Source organism: Temnothorax americanus, unplaced genomic scaffold (genome assembly GCF_048541705.1).
Source record: "Temnothorax americanus isolate GAGA-0224 unplaced genomic scaffold, ASM4854170v1 Scaffold14, whole genome shotgun sequence".
Lineage (NCBI taxonomy): Eukaryota > Metazoa > Arthropoda > Insecta > Hymenoptera > Formicidae > Temnothorax > Temnothorax americanus.
Window position 1 is genome coordinate 3,098,489 of NW_027509275.1, and position 16,380 is coordinate 3,114,868.

At 36.4% G+C, this 16,380-nt stretch overlaps 4 protein-coding genes across 5 annotated transcripts; 2 read left to right on the forward strand and 2 right to left on the reverse strand.

Annotated features, from left to right (window-relative positions):
• The first annotated feature begins 117 nt into the window (after nucleotides 1–117).
• LOC143894628 (selenoprotein F) lies at nucleotides 118–1,495 on the forward strand. The gene is made up of 5 exons (XM_077401065.1): nucleotides 118–265; nucleotides 463–654; nucleotides 853–971; nucleotides 1,062–1,183; nucleotides 1,286–1,495. The coding sequence occupies exons 2-5, from the start codon at nucleotides 613–615 to the stop codon at nucleotides 1,465–1,467; spliced, it is 465 nt and encodes a 154-aa protein (XP_077257191.1). The 5' UTR covers nucleotides 118–265; nucleotides 463–612; the 3' UTR covers nucleotides 1,468–1,495.
• A 21-nt stretch (nucleotides 1,496–1,516) lies between these two features.
• On the reverse strand, nucleotides 1,517–8,291 carry Pep (Protein on ecdysone puffs). The gene is given in 13 exon segments (XM_077401054.1): nucleotides 1,517–3,522; nucleotides 3,607–3,791; nucleotides 3,916–4,110; nucleotides 4,189–4,242; nucleotides 4,245–4,366; nucleotides 4,368–4,423; nucleotides 4,517–4,641; nucleotides 4,644–4,674; nucleotides 4,754–5,057; nucleotides 5,672–5,901; nucleotides 6,871–7,014; nucleotides 7,099–7,423; nucleotides 8,136–8,291. Coding segments are annotated over 12 exon segments (2,274 nt in total). The 5' UTR covers nucleotides 7,411–7,423; nucleotides 8,136–8,291; the 3' UTR covers nucleotides 1,517–3,006.
• Nucleotides 8,292–9,396: 1,105 nt separating this feature from the next.
• LOC143894626 (peptidyl-prolyl cis-trans isomerase FKBP8) lies at nucleotides 9,397–12,482 on the forward strand. 2 transcript variants are annotated; one of them, XM_077401060.1, is made up of 6 exons: nucleotides 9,397–9,595; nucleotides 10,063–10,413; nucleotides 10,482–10,678; nucleotides 10,817–11,118; nucleotides 11,262–11,612; nucleotides 12,060–12,482. In XM_077401060.1, the coding sequence occupies exons 1-5, from the start codon at nucleotides 9,572–9,574 to the stop codon at nucleotides 11,567–11,569; spliced, it is 1,182 nt and encodes a 393-aa protein (XP_077257186.1). In that variant the 5' UTR covers nucleotides 9,397–9,571; the 3' UTR covers nucleotides 11,570–11,612; nucleotides 12,060–12,482. The 2 variants fall into 2 exon arrangements, with proteins under 2 accessions (XP_077257186.1, XP_077257187.1); XM_077401061.1 differs by lacking the exon at nucleotides 9,397–9,595 and adding an exon at nucleotides 9,631–9,771.
• A 185-nt stretch (nucleotides 12,483–12,667) lies between these two features.
• On the reverse strand, nucleotides 12,668–15,528 carry LOC143894622 (uncharacterized). The gene is made up of 4 exons (XM_077401053.1): nucleotides 15,246–15,528; nucleotides 14,004–15,135; nucleotides 13,361–13,926; nucleotides 12,668–13,283 (listed from the first exon to the last, which is right to left on the reverse strand). Exons 1-4 carry the CDS (start codon nucleotides 15,273–15,275, stop codon nucleotides 12,693–12,695), a joined length of 2,319 nt encoding a protein of 772 aa, XP_077257179.1. The 5' UTR covers nucleotides 15,276–15,528; the 3' UTR covers nucleotides 12,668–12,692.
• Nucleotides 15,529–16,380: the final 852 nt, after the last annotated feature.

A 16,380-nucleotide genomic window follows, 5' to 3' on the forward strand; every position in this document is an offset into this window, starting at 1 on the left:
TTTTTCCGTCGGCAGTGTCGGCAGCGTTCTCTGTTGGCGTATCGCGCAAGCGCTTCGCTGCAAACTCCGAATTGGTCCGAATCGGTGTCCACAACGATCTTTCAGTTTCAGGTTATATTTACCTGGATACATTAAAAACACACGTACAATACCTACAAGCGAATATTTCCAACAAACGACGAACATTCGCGTTATCCTAGTGCTCGCTTAAAAATGCAAAAAGAAAAAATCACATCTTTCTGAATGAAGATAGCAATAAATTTTTGTAAGATTCTTACAACATCTTACAATGTTAAGTTCTGTGAAAAGTGTGAAAGTCTGAGAATCTCACACTCTTTCGGTATTATTATCGCAGGATTTCGATAATATTAACTTGCCATTAAGGAAAATATTTAAATTTTACAATTTGCGAACATTAAACTGACTGTGAAGTTGTTAAAACGTGTTTTATCTTCCAAATAGGTAGTTAAAAGCGAGGAACATTTAATAAGATCTCTCCAGATCTCTCCCCCTAGACTCCCTTGAGGACAAAAATTGTATAAAATATTGGTGCTCATTGCTGCTAAAAAAGCTATTGCTGCTAAAAAAAAGTTAGGTACACGAGGCGACAGAATGAATCATTTACATACGGTTTTATTCCTGTTCATTGTTGCGGTAAGTAAGACAGAAAATATTACTTTGCACATAATAAACTGTTCATATACTGTCATATACCCAAATTCCTTTTCTTCAAAATATCCTGCGTTTTTCTTAACGCATTTAAAAGCAACGCAGTTACGCAAATGCATCTAAAGAATGAATCACTATAATATCTGTCGGCATAATATCTAACGTCAACGATTAATTTCACAGATGGACATTGCCGTCGCAGAGTTTTCAGCGGACGATTGCAAGATGCTAGGATTCAATAAAGCCAACGTGCTCTGCTCGACTTGTGAACATTTTGCCAAGTCTGATCTAGAAAAGATTTAGTAAGTAAAAATCCACCGCCCCATCGAATACTTTATTAGGAGTCTCCCGAGTGTATCCGTATGTATAAATCTCTGTGTTCTAATTTCCAGTGCTACATGTAAGGAATGTTGCCTAAAGGACAACGATTACGATTTGTCTGGATCGAAACGCTATCCTAAGGCTGTCCTCGAAGTGTGCACGTGCAAATTCGGGCAATATCCGCAAATACAAGGTACGATCAAATACTTTTGATATAAAACTCGAGAACTGATTGGTGTGCAATGTTGCAACGTAAAATTTGGCACAAGTTCATGATTAATACGCTTCTTTTTAGCATTCATCAAAAGCGACCGACCGAAAAAATATAAGAACCTCAGCATAAAGTATGTAAGAGGTTTAGATCCGATCATCAAGTTGTACGACGCGGAAAATAAAGTTGAAGATGTACTCGACATACACAAGTGGGATACAGACTCTGTAGATGAATTTCTGTCGACTCATCTTTCTAAGGATTAATAAAATTAGGAAATATATCGCATTAATATACATGATCGTTTCTATTGAATTCTTAATAAACTATTCCATTTAATATGAATATTACATATACAGTACATGTATGTGATTACGCCTTATCTTCTACTGTCATATGTGTTCATATCGTCTAACATTCCAATTATCGCTTCCACATCCTTTGTAACAGAACAGTATTGTAAACCACGATATATAATATTGTGTTTTAATTTTTGTTCACATTTCTTTAGAACATATTTTTAAAATAGATACCAAAAAAATCCTTCTTTCGTTAAAATGTCCTATCCTTATACAATGAGAGTGCACAGATCAATCGTGATCTGTCCTTATATATAGAAACATTTTTTTTTTATTATGAAAATGATCGAGACACTCATACATACGATTAAAGCAAAATACAAAATTGTAAAGCTATAACACCACCACTTTCAGCATTTCTTTCAATGTATAAATATTACATTGAAAAATGTAACATTTATGAACCCAGTAATCTTATAAAAGAAGAATTCGAATGTTAAAAAATAAACAGAACTCGTTTATCTTTGTTTAGGAACATAATGAGGTCGCAAACTCTCTTGTAGCCTTTTATCATTAATATCGATACATGATATATAAGAATATTGTTATGGAGAACAAAGCACAGTTATCTATTTTAATATAATATAAATTTGACATTATGTATTTCGATTGCGTATATCATCATGTTAGATGTGTGCTTAGATTTCGACGGAGACATCTGTTCACCTTGTTCACATTTAAAACATCCTGCTTCTTGATATCGTATACAATATTATGCATGATTAATTTCTTCTAATTATATTCGCAATTACATGCAATATCGAATAATTTTCATCGCTTACATATACAGAGTGGTCCTGAAATCGTCGGTCAAAATCAGGGATTATTTTTATTTACAGAAGTTGTTGGAAATGTCCACCGTTAACGTAAAACACACGCTTCCATCCGTCTAACCGTTGACTGTCTAACACACTCAAAGATTCCTGGCGTATTTCTTATAATTTCGCAGCTGCCGATAATGCGATCTCGGATGCGTTTTTGAACTAACATTTATGGGAACTTTTTTCATCTTTATGACGAGCCGAATCCAATCCCTGATTTTGACCAACTATTTCAGAACCACCCTGTATAGCGTCAACAATTACAAAGTATGAGAGAAAAATTATCATGCTTGTAACTAAAAGACCATCATTTATACAAAAAATTTAAATCCCTCGCGCATACATACCCTCTTCTGATACATGGTGCTAATGAAATAGGTCGTTCATAGTTGAGAACTTTTAATTAAGAACTTACTATCATATATGTTCACATGTAATGTTAACGCTAATATAGTGTGCAATATTAATAAATAACATTAATATTACACGCTTCAATGATAAAAATGTGTTCTATCCATTATCATTAAAATTTATCTGAATATGAAACACGCAATTGAATTTCCCTTACATCGACGTACTTTTTTCTCGCGTTTACTTTCATATTTTCGTAAATCGCGGTGTTACCTTATCGCCGTGACCTCCTGGCACGCGGACCACCGCGACCGCGCACGAATCCGCGACCTCTAGACTGCTTCACTTGAGGGCTGCGATTTCGTTCTATCTTCGGCAAAGGCTTTTCCGGTTCCACATGTTCTTTTTCTTCCGCCTCGTCGACCAGATTACCCATCTCAGTATCGTTGTCATTGTCTATATCCGTCCACATTTCGTCGACTGGTGTTTTTGCATCTTTTGTGTTAGTGGCGTTTCCTTGTGTGTTAGCGATAGTTTCCTTGTCATTTTCCTTCGCATTTTCCTCCGCCTCGCGATTTTCCTCCTCCTCCGATTCGGCGGCATCGGCTTCCAATGGATCATACTTCTCCTCTCCATCCGATCTCTTCGGTGCCACATTTGCATTATCAGCACTATTCTCTTGCTCTTGCGGCTTATCATTATCTTCATTTTCATCACTGATTTCATGACTGATCTTACGACGTTTCCAATGTACATCAGATTCGTCTTTACCTTCGACATTTTTCTCATTCTATAAACGCAATACAAGAATTTTGATAGATGCCAAGATTTTGAAAATAAGCTTTCTTTACAAGCGATTTTTTTAATCGCTTACCTCAGCTTGTTCAGTTTCTTTCGATTCTGCAGCTGGCGCACTTGATGTTAACGATTTTATCTCCGCTACGAAGTTCCGGTAGTGCGTAATGCTGCGTAAATGAGCATTCATATCTTCAGCCAAGAGCATAAACCTTCGGCAACGCTCGCAGTAAAACCCTTGGACCTCTTTGACCATAGATTTACCTAAATAAATATAAATTTCTTAGAAAAATAGCATGCATGTACAAAAAGAACGTGCAATTTTTTTTTTCCATATAAATTAATTTTACATAAATTAAACTTATAACTTTTCTTAAATAATCCATACCAATAAAGATCTGATTTTGACGGCAATATTTGTAAGACGGTATTTTGAATTTCTTCTCAGTTATATTTTCTATAATATCCGTGATGTATTCTTGTTCTTCTGAATCCTCCTCTTTTTCGTTCTTCGCGTCATGGCAAACATCTTTCTCCTCGTCTTCCGCGGTGCGAACCTCAGCTTCTCCCTTTGCCAGTTTGTCTACAAAAACAATTTATGAATTTAAAAATCTCTTCGAAATTAATTCGAAAACAAACATTTTCTTTCATTCTTCATTACCTTTCTTTTTATTTTTCCGTTGTTCCTCGCACTGAACGGCATTCTTCATGTGTTATAAACGCAGTGCTCGTCGTATTCTATGCAAGACGGGAATTCTTTTAGACAAGGGAAGCAGCGAGGATGCAAAAAGTTTTTCAATTGTTGATGCTTTTCGCTCTTTCTATGCGTAGACAAGGTTGTAAAAATTTAGATCGCACATCGTACAATATTCTCTCACGTTGAAATCTACAGACACCTGCAATCAAAAGATCATAAATACATACAAATACTATTACTATATCAAATCTGTATGTGCGTCCAACTCTTTTCTAGAAGACATGATTCTTACTTTCTTTCCGCGTCGTTTCGAGTTGTTCAAGCTAAGTTCACGCTGCTTCTCGGCAACTTGCAGCTCGTGTCTCATCATCAGATCGACCTTCAATTTGTACGACTTGTCCAACTTTTCCATCATTGATGCGCTCGTCCACGTAGGTGATTTTCGAAGGACTGTAAAAAAATATAAAAAGTTAGATACTGCTCGGCGAGTATGTAGATTTATTAATTTCATCAATGATGAAATGCTTACAAATCCATCCCACATATGCTTATTGCAAATGTGACAAAACATATGGTTCATCGGAACTTCGGCGTAACGACTTTCAGCGTGTCTAACTTCCGATTTCTTGCCAGTCACTTTTGTGTTTTCTTTATCGGTTTTCTCAGACGCATCTTTCGCTTCCTTCGATGGAGAATCTTCCGCTGCGGACTTCTCTACCTTTTTCTCGCTATCTTCCATTTTTTCATCTTCTGTTTTCTCAACTTTTGCTTCTTCCGTGTTTTTCTCATCCTTCCAATCGCGCTTCTTATCCTCGGACTCGTCTACGTCATTGCTGTTCATCACAAATAATCTTAATCTAAGATAAAACTCATGTTCCAAGGAAAGTTTCGTAATCGATTTGAACAGTTGAGCACGTTAAACTTGCTATGAAATTTTAACTTCCAATTATAAATTTAACTATGTAGCTTGGCAAGTCATAGTATTCATGTCAATTCATACAAAATTTCGTTTGTGAATCAAAAAATTGTATCAATATTTATATAGAAGTGTATAGGAAGATGTAACTCATACATCTTACACTTGAGTGTAGGATAATATATTATCGCCGATTGGAACACCATACGTCAAAATGCGTTTTGGTGAATGTACAGGGAGAAGAAATTACGAAAAGCAACAGCAAAATTTTAGCACTCTGGCCAATATTTGTGAAATATAAGTTGAATCGCATTGACAGTATAGGATAAACATATAAAAAGAAAGAGATACAGATAAGAGATATATAGAAATTTCTGAGACTGGTACAACAAAACATATATTAGCTAATGTTAAGAAACATATATAAAATATATGTATATGTATACATGTACTTAGGCAAATAGTTCGGAGAGACTGAGACTTACTGAAATTTGAAGAAACTATACCAATCACAGGTAATCGGGAGCTTACCTTTTCGGAACAGGCGGTTCTGCTTTTTCGCTATCAGAGGTCTTAACATCCTGCTGTTCCTTTTTGGCAGTCTGATTTTGTTTAGAGGCAGGAATTGGTTTAGAAGATTTATCGTTGCGATGTTGTATTTGGTTTCCGTTCATACGTTGACTGCCAGACTGGGGTGCACGAGATTGTTGTGCGGATGGGCCACGTCGCCCAGCGGGGCCATCTCGGGCTCGATTGCCCATCTAGTTAAGTAGTAGAGGTCAAACGACCAAAAGCATCATGAGAAGTATCTGATGTAACTGTGATTCTTCTCAAATCGAGACACTGGTTCTAGAAACCACTTTGGGATTTGAGGGAGAGAACAGTTCTACAGTTGATAAATGGAAGCAGGACGGAGTCGGTGAGATACCGAAGCTCTTTCTTCCATTTCCACACAAAGTATGGAAGGAAAGGGAGAAAACTGTAGAGTGCATTTGAAAATCGCATCGTGTATATACAGGCACGATCGCAACGATCATAAGATACGATCATAATTATAAAAAGTAGATATAATTATTTTTGCCACTAAAAATATTTGAGTAAAAAACTCGGCGAACGCTAATGAACGTGAAGAAGAAGTTAAATCAAGTGAAATATGCAACTCGTGTATATAAGTGGTAGTAGTTTTGAATAAAGTGCAACCACGTTGATTTTAGTGTATCACATTAGCGGACAGAAGACTCTGGTTACACAGATTGTAATGTGAGACAATGTTCAAATTCGGTCCTGCAAAAACCTTCAGTGAACTTCCAGTAGTAAATTGAGATTTACATTCTGAAATCAACACACGTGTTTCAACAGTGCTCTTTTAATGAAATATTTTTATGGACGATATCTAGAAGCCGTTTCACACACACACAGGCAATGTTGATCCATCAACAAGAATTATTTATATCTTAGTGATTTCGTTGGCCGTGTCTAATCGAGTGAGCGATAACATCCTATTTAATCGATCGGCTCAAGAAGGGGAATTTATAACGTTCCGAATAATTAAAGACCGTTTGTGTCCATGCGAGGAAGCGTGGACTACAGATTGTCATTTTATAACTCCTGTTTACGATACAGAAGAAGATCGTAAGCAAGTGTTAAAAGAATTGCCTTAAAGATTACCTTGGCTTAAAGATTACCTTTGAGAAAAAAAAAGCATCGCGTATTCCATCGAAATCGCTTACCTTATTGTATGGCTGAGGACGTTGGTTCTTCATGGGATGCCGCGCCACACGATCGTTAAATCGTCCGGAGGAATAGTTCTGTTGATTAGGATAATTCGGTCCTGGTCCAGAATAATTATTTCCCAGACTCATCAGAGACGGCACCTGCATCAAAATGATGGGATTAAAAATCGAGTCCGGGGCATGAAAACAAAATTATCAAGCGGAATCGTCAAGCGATCCTCGTACCTGCGGCTGCGACTCTTGCTGACTGCGAAGTAGATTTGTAAGGAGGTTGCTGGCGATCGCTAGCTGTGCCTGCGGCGATGCCAGGGAGAGATTGTTGTTGGGCGTAGGCAGAATGCCTCTGCCAGGCATCATGCCACTCTCCCAAGGATTCATTCCACCCATGCCGCCGCTCCCGCTCATTCCGCCACCCATGTTACTTCCCATGCCGCTGTTATTGCCAACTCTGTTACCACCACCGCCTCCGGTATTACCGCGATTGAAATTTCCTCGATTCCCGAAGGAATCCCTCTTCACTCCACGATTAAATGACATTGTGCTTCCAATGCTGGACAAACATTTGGAAACAATTAATCTTGGATATCACCTCACTAGGAAGCTAATTTATGTGGAACGTTCCGCAATGGTTTTTGAAAAATTTAAATTCTTTGTGTTCAGATATTCTCTTTTTTTTTTCTTTCCCATTTTTTTCAAATAATTATTTTAAAAATCTACGAGATATTAGAGCTCAACATATCTTGAATTCTAGATAAATATACTTTGCAAGCACATCTTGTTTATATATAACACAAAATTGCATTAACAGAAGTTAGGAGTCTAAAATCTTGTTCTCAAGAGCAATGATAATAAAATAATACACACACCGGTGCGTGTATGTATGAGTATGGATGTGTGTGTGTGTGTGTGTGTGTGTGTGTGTGTATGCGTGTGTGAAAAAACGAACGATTAAACGAAGCTCGTCTAATTAAACATTCAGCATTGCAGTAGAGAAATCTTGCAATGTGGAGCAAGTAACGTGAAAAACGTAACAACAGGTGAAGCACACGTAATACTATTATACTGTTTTGTATCGAAAGCTCCGCGAAACGACGTGGCCAGACGTGGCGGATGACAAACGCTTGTCCATCACCGAAACTCGCAATCGCGAGCCGAACTTCCGCGATATAATTCGGTGACGTAGTCGACAAACGAGCTCTGATGTGCTCTGATGTAGCGAGATACTAGCATGTGCGTTACGGAGAAGTATCGAATTTCCTTACCAAAGCGACGACGCTAAGCGTAATGTGGAGAGAAACCGACGGGAAAGATCGGAGCAAACGAAACGAAACCCAAATGAACGCAGCGAACGATTGCAAATGGCGGACCTCGTCGATCACCGCTCACCGCGAACCGTGGGGCATGGAGTTGAGGAAGATCGTCGTGCCGTCATCGCAATTCTTTCAAACATGCTTATTGGCCACATGTGGGGTCGATTGTGTATATCTTTTGATACGAAGTGAAAATTACAAAAGTGAAAAAATTTACTAGAGTATCTACGATTTTATTTGTCGAAAACTAATAAATCTGTCCATTTTTGTAATTCTTTCACTTTGTTTCTCAAAATAATTTGAGAAATAAAAGTTCCCTAATGAAAGAAATGAAAGAATCCCTAGAAGACACGCGCGTTCCCATTGGAACATCACACGTATGAATTCTCCAATTATCCGCGTGAATATATACATACACGCGTAGAAACCGAGCTAAATTAGGGCCAGTTTCACCATCTCCGATTAATTGTAACCTAATAACTTTTGATTAAACTCACTTTTCGTCTCTTTCTAAAGGACAATTAGAAAAAGATAAAGAGTGAGTTTAATCTTATTAGGTTAATCAACGTTGGTGAAACTGGCCCTTGTCCATTTTTACCCCAATGTAGATTAACTTTAATCTCGATTTAGTTGATTTAATTGTTATCTTTTTCTAGTTTTAAGAATTAGAAAAGAATAATAAGTAAGTTAAACTAGGATTAAAGTTAATCTACATTAGAATCTACTACATTAGAAATTGACGTTTAATAAACGTATTATATATGTCATATTTATTCCATCTTGGACAAATCTACTATTTCAATTGCACTCCAATAAGTAGATAATAATTAACGCTATAAACAATTCTTTACAAGCACGACGGACTTTCTCGGTCCCTCGCATGAATAAAACTTTGAAGAAATATCGATATCATCACTATATTGCCATTATATATATTTATTTGTATTCTTAATGAAAAAATGATATAAAAACGATTAATTATATAAAAAAAAAACGACACGTCTGCACTCATATATCATATCCTTCAGAGACATGACTAGCTGATTTCGCGCATCGTCCACGAGTTTCTTTTTTTTTTAAACAATATTGTTTGGACAAGACTTTACGTAACAATTTTTCTATTTACGAAATCCTCGGGAACCCACGAGATAATTCAAACGATTCGACTATCGATCCGGTATAAATTATTTTGCTTTTGAGCGCACGCAGCCACGCAGGCAAGGCACGCACATGCCACATGCCACATGCACATGCGATCATTGCGATCCTGCGATCTGCGTCGTCTGGTGTCACATGTCACATTGTCGTGGCATCTTTCAAGCTTTCAACAGCATTAGCGCGAGAAGTTGTTTCTTCCCGGAGTTTGGCTCTTCTAAAAGTTCTAAATAATGACCACGTTGGACACCGACAAGGTAAATAAAAAAAAAGAGAACGGAAGAATATAGTGAAGTTCTTATTTTGTCGATCAAAGTCGTGATCGCGAGCCGGTCTCCCTAACGGTTTTATCGCGAGACTAACAAGTATCTTTCGTAATTGTGCTTATTCATTCTCGTTATCGCTGCGCTAAGCACTCTTCAAGGTGCGCAAGGTGCGTTCTTTCCACGGCATTTATTTCCCGGTTTAAACCAAGTCCGGAAAAAATATTCTACGTTTAAAATTTCGAGACAGCTCGAGGAGGCTTTATAGAAATTTATCGCGCGAGGTTTTCGTGGTTATAAAAACGATTAATTATGTCCAATAAAATTATATTACGCGTTATAGAACCTTGACGTAGATATTGCTTTATTTTTGCGAGAAAATTAGAAGATCCGTTACGCTTTTGGAAAAATAATTGCAGCCTTATTTCATTGACAATAATCAAAGCAAATTTTTGTTTAAGATGGATGAAAATGTGGCGCCAGAGCGGCCAGAGAAGTCAGAGACACCAGAGTTGCCAGAGACACCGGAGTCGCCAGAGACAAAAGCACAGGACGTTTCTATCCAGGGATCTGATTGCAGTGACAATTCCAAGGACCTTCCAATGGAATCTCCTTTGGAGGATGAACAGTGGTTAGATATACTTGGCAACGGTCAGCTGAAGAAGAGAGTTATAAAGAAGGGCGAGCAAAATGTAAAGCCACAGAGAGGCGATATATGTACAGTAAGGATTATGGGTGTACTTGACAGTGGTAAAGTGGTGGAAGAATATGTAGCTAAGCAGATACAAATAGGAGACATGGAAGTGGTACAGGTATTGTAACTGTCATTAGAATTTTGTCACTTTATGTCGCTCATATAATAATGAGATTCAAATTGCAGGGATTAGATCTAACGATTGTATTGATGGAACTGGGTGAAATTGCTCTAGTTGTAGTCGATCCTAGATTTGCGTATGGCACACGTGGAACAGCATCTATACCATCTAACGCTACTATTACATACACGGTTGAATTGAAGGAAATAAAAGAGGAGCCTGAGATAGAAACTCTAAGCATTAATCAAAGGAGAGAAATAGGGTAATGGTTTTGTTTATGAGCCATATATAATTGAAGATCACTTATTTTCTGCAGCCAAGTGCCGTTAAAAGATAAGGCTTTACGTGATTTATCTTTTTAACTTCTTTGCATCGCGTTTTGTAATTTATTTCTTTACAGCAACAAGAAACGCGAACGTGGAAACTGGTTTTTTATGCGAAAAGACGTTAATCACGCGATACTATGTTATCGGAGAGCGTTACAATATCTATTCATAGACGATGATACAAGCTGGAATAAAAATGGAGAAACAGAGACGGTTAGCGATACTGAACTGCAAGCTCTGTTAGATGATTGTGTAAAGGTGTATAACAATTTAGCAGCTGCATTAATTGAAACTGATGCCTACCACTCAGCTTTAGATAATGTAAACAAAGTTCTAAAGTATCAACCAAACAATACGAAAGCTCTGTACAGAAAAGGTAGTAAAAAATTTTGTCTAAAGTTTTTTCTTTTATATTTTGTCTTGTTTTTTTTAATAAACCAACTTTTTTTTAATATCCTTGATTCATACTTTATATGATAAAAGTACATATTTTTCTACATATATATGTATTATTTACAGGAAAAATATTCAAAATCCAAGGACACTATGGAAAGGCTTATCTAACTTTTCTTGAAGCGCTAAAGATAAATCCAGAATTGTGGTCGGCAAAGTTAGAATTGGCGAGTTTAAAAGAAAAAATGGCAAAACAGAATGAGAAAGAAAAGTCTCTGTATGCTAAAATGTTGGGTATAAATAAAGAATCTGATAAGCCGTCAAAGGATGTAAAGGTAGAAGATAAAAGTAAAATTGCTAAAGGAATACTATGGACTTTGCTTGGAGCATCTGCTGTTGTCGTTGGCATGCTTGTACACAGATTTGCATCGTGAAAAAGAAAAAAAAAGGAATAGAAAAGGCAAACCAGCTAAGAAGGTGCAAAATAAGTTGTATTTTTTGTGTTAATAACAGAAGTATATAATTAAATATATTGTAAATTTTTATAATTATACAAATATTAAATTATATATTTTTAACAACATTTCTATATGTAAGTATATTTGAACCAATAAATGGTAAACATAAATTCAAAATCTTGCAAATAGTTATATGAAATGACTGTTTTATGATGGTTCAAACATATATACATATTTACGCATTAGATTTTATAATATATTATTAAAAATTACAAAGTGCAGTTTTCTTTATTTTAATTATGTTTAATATATTCCATTAAAGAAGTACACATTGTTAATTAAATATAAACCCATTATATCAAATTCTTGAGTTCTTCTGCAGTCTTAAGACACGTATCTAAATAATGCGTATACAAATTAAAAATATCGTATATATGTATAAGCACGAGTTATTTTCATTTTACAGGTACATTGTTGAATAAAAAATATAAAAGGAAAATAATCCAAGAGGGGAATTCTTAACTTTTAACTGGCTTAACTGACCGGAAGTTCAGCTGTATATAAAATCTACATCTGTATAAATAAAATATTAACAATTGAATTTAAAAACTAATCTCAAGTGCTTAATAATAATTATTTTTATTTGTCAGTTAAATATAGACTAAATCTAGACTAATGTACGCATTATATAATTTTGCATTTGTCATTTTTTATTTATGTAAAATAAGTTTGTATTTAATATAGATCAACTTAGTGTTTATTTTTATTTTTTAATAAAATTTGCGATGTTTGTATTTTAATGAAATAAATTGTATATGATACAACTCTGAAAATATTGAAATGTTATGCTTATTGTACGAGGTAATAAAAATTCTCTATTTTGAAAGAACATATATTTATTCATATTTAAAAATTAAAAAATAAAATGTTAAATTACATATTATAAAAAATATATTTTATAAAATTTAATAACATATTCGTTGTTAACAAAATAAATAGATTCATATTTATTTTAATAAAATACGATAATGAGATTTTAAATTTAAACAACCGCGATGAAAGTTAAACAATATACATACATATTCCGCTATATAAATCTTCAAATATTAAGAAATGCTGGAAATTCATGAGTTAAATAATTTTCTATCGTTTCCATTTTACTATTATTGTTCACAAGCGGGAACGAGCCTTCAATATTTTCCAATGATATCTCCGAATAACTTGTATTGTCACAATACATTTGATCAGCGTTCAAAAGACTACTTTGAAATTCTATATCCTGATAATCCGGTAAATTCAATATTTCATTGCAATTTGCTTCAAACTGATCAACGAGTTCATTAGTAGGTAACAATTCCAAATTATTGGTGATTTCTACGGTAAGAACTTGTCCCGTATTTACATCTACTAATGAAAGAACTTGTGGGATAGAATCGACGATAGATGAATTTGTAAGTTCCAACGACAAGTTAGGGCATTCGGGATTTTCTTCAGGATTTAATAATGGTTGTACTTGCAGTTGCGAATCAACTGCCTGTTTCTTTACATTTGTGATTGAGCAATCTCTTTGTTTATTCTTCGAAGTTGATTCCCATCCTTTTCCGGTTTTTATTTTATTAGTTTCCGATCCGTTTGGTTTATCTGGTACTGGCACAAGATGACCATCTTTTGTTTTCATGAGCTTTACAACCTGTTTGAAACGGTATATGAATACATATCGTGTACAAAGTACAACGAAGTAAGAGTTTATTAAGGATTCTTTTTTACCTTTTTCTTTTTTTCCAGTGTAATTCTGTGACAGGTTTCCATGTGACGAGTGAGGTGATGCGAGCGTTTGAATGCGGTGCTACATTGCACACAGGCAAACGGCCGATGCTGCTCGTGCGACAATTTATGTCTCTTCAGTAAGCTGTTTCTCTTAAACGCTTTGCCACATTCTTCGCAGATGAATTGTCGCTCCTTACTGTGAATGTAAAGTACATGATCCTTGAGAATGCTAACGCTGGTAAACGTCTTGCCGCAATGCTCGCACACGATATTTCGCTCTTCAACATGCAGTTGTTTATGCCTATCTAGATCCGTCCTTCTGGCACACTGAAACGTACACCCATATATATTACAGGCGAATCGCTTTGCGCCCTTGTGAATGCGTCTGACGTGTTGATCCAGGGCTCTTTGCGTGATCAATCTTTTCGAACAGATCGCACAGGAAAATATAGCCCTTACAGGTACATCCCTGTTGACTTTACCAATATGTAACGCAGACTCCAAGTGTCGAAAATAGTCGTCTTTCTTTGCGAACGTGTGTCTACAATCGGCACAAAAATACGGACCTGTAGAATAATATTATTAGACGATATATAAATAAAAGAGAAATCTTGATCATTAATACAATTTTAATATTCGTTACCATTTGTCGAATCTTGCTCGCTTAATTTTGGGCTGTGAACCACCTTGAAGTGTTCGTGCGCTTTCTTCTTCGACGCGAAAGTAATATCGCAGCGTGGACACTTGTAATTGTCATGATTCCGAATGTGGGACAGATACGTCTGCTCGATACTGAACGTTTGCAAACATTGCTGGCATTTGAATCGCCTCTTCTTACAGTATTTCTCCTCGTGCTCCTTTTCGTCCGTATCCGCGCTTATCATGTCTCCGCATTCCGAACATACCTTACCGCCTCGATAGCTGTGCTTCGCTCTATGACGGTTCAGAAGGGCGCGTTTAGGAAAACTTTTCGGGCACACGTCGCATAAATGAGAATGCCTGACCACCCTTTCTCCGTGAGCGCGAAACAAGTGAACTTCTAAATGCTTTCGTCTGGCGAATTTTTCGTTACAGCGAGGACAATTATTTTTCTGATGACCCTCCAAATGACGATCCAAATGTCTTTTATATCTGAATGTCATTAGGCATTGCTCACACTTCTGCATCTGTTCGTTTCCATCTGACAACTCCAGATTACCAATTTTTATTTCACGTTTCAATTCGGATGTGATACTTTGATTTATACAACCGTCGTCTTTGTTGATGTTGGAATTTGAATCCATATTACTTCCCGCGTAAGGTTCGACGGAACAATTGTGGTTTCCTATTTTCTTTCTTTCTAAACATTGATCTTTGTCAGATGTACAGAATTCATTACCGTTAACGGTTATTGTTACATCATCCGATTCTTTGCTCGAGCAATTTGAAAAATTCGAAAAGTTCAGACTCATCGTGTTGAAATGTTGACTCGAATGTGAAATACTAACATCGGTTGATCGGTCTTTCGTCTTTTCCTCTTTGCTTTTTGCAGACTCTTCGGCATTTTGCAGGAGGAGGCTTTCAATTTTCATGAAATCAAGGCTATTCAAATTAACATCGTCCAAACCGTCGTCTCTCTGTAAACCAATGTCTGTGGCACTTGTGGGAGCGACCACCGGACCAACCTCAGAGTTCTTACTCTCGAGGCTGCCGATGCATTCTCCGAGATAATCATAGCTGTCCATCTCGCCATTCTCCGCGCCCACGTTTGGGACAGCATCCAGGGTCGAGTAATCCTGGGGAAAGGTGGACGAAATATACAATACGAAAACTGTTAGACGACATCCAACGCGACAATTGCGACGGTGTATCTCATAAAAGTAACTTAGTTCAATAGGCATCTCACCTGGCTGTCAAACAAACGTAGCGTTATCATTTTCGGACCGTGAGGATTTAACCGATATTTGCACGAAAATGCGATTGTTTTATATGTAGTAGGAGATGTGCTACATTTAGCTTGTTAGTCGGTTTTAGAAGGATTATGCCGAATATCTCCGTGAAATTACGCGAATTCTTCAAAACATTCGTCGGATAACCGCATGACGCATAACCTAAAAAGCGCTGTGCAAAAAGCCTAAAAATGTCCATATACCGTAGATATACATGTCGCGTATGCATATTGGAAATATGGATAATCGAACTATTACTTTATTCGGGACGAAAAGAAGATTTAAAAAAAATAATTGATAATTCTAATTAAATTGTTCAGCTACGGGTTTGCATAAGTATATATATAAGTTAATTTACGGAGATCGATGATATATTCAAAAATAATCGCTTTTCGCTTTTGCGCAAGTTAAATCGAGGCAAATCGGGTATAAAATAAAGCAGAGATTTCTTGATGAAAAATTGAAAATAAAAATATTACTCAGAAATCAATTAGAAAGATGCTATATCGTTGAATCTAGATCGTTAATATAATATATGCATTTTGCAGGATTTATATATTCGAAGTGCAATATATACTTAAACTTCGTCTTCATATACCTATACCTATATATCTTTTATTCGGACATTCCATTCCGCAGATATTCTAGACTCATATATATTTTATAATTTGATATATTTCAAACAGCTAATAAAACGCATAACTATTTGAGAAAATTATTAAAAATTTTTTATTATATATATTTTATTTTTGGGGAAAAAATAGTTCGCAGTACTCTTTGATTCGCGTCGTAGTTATCGACCAAGGTGCGCGAAGTTATCGACGCGGCGCGGCGTTACTTTCGAACTTCTCAATTGGCAGGCGTCGCGGACACGAAACGGACAAACGGATCGGCGTCGCGTAGGGTCGGCGTTGCGAGTGTTGCGACGCGTTTAATTAGTGAGTAACAGCCCTAATTGACGTCGATATTTCAATATTTGACAATAACTCGAGGCAAATATAGCGTTTGCATATCGGTGACGGTGACACGCTTTGAGACGCGTATATTCGTGAAGATTCCGGCGATCGAAACTTGTCGCGCGAGCGGCCGGCC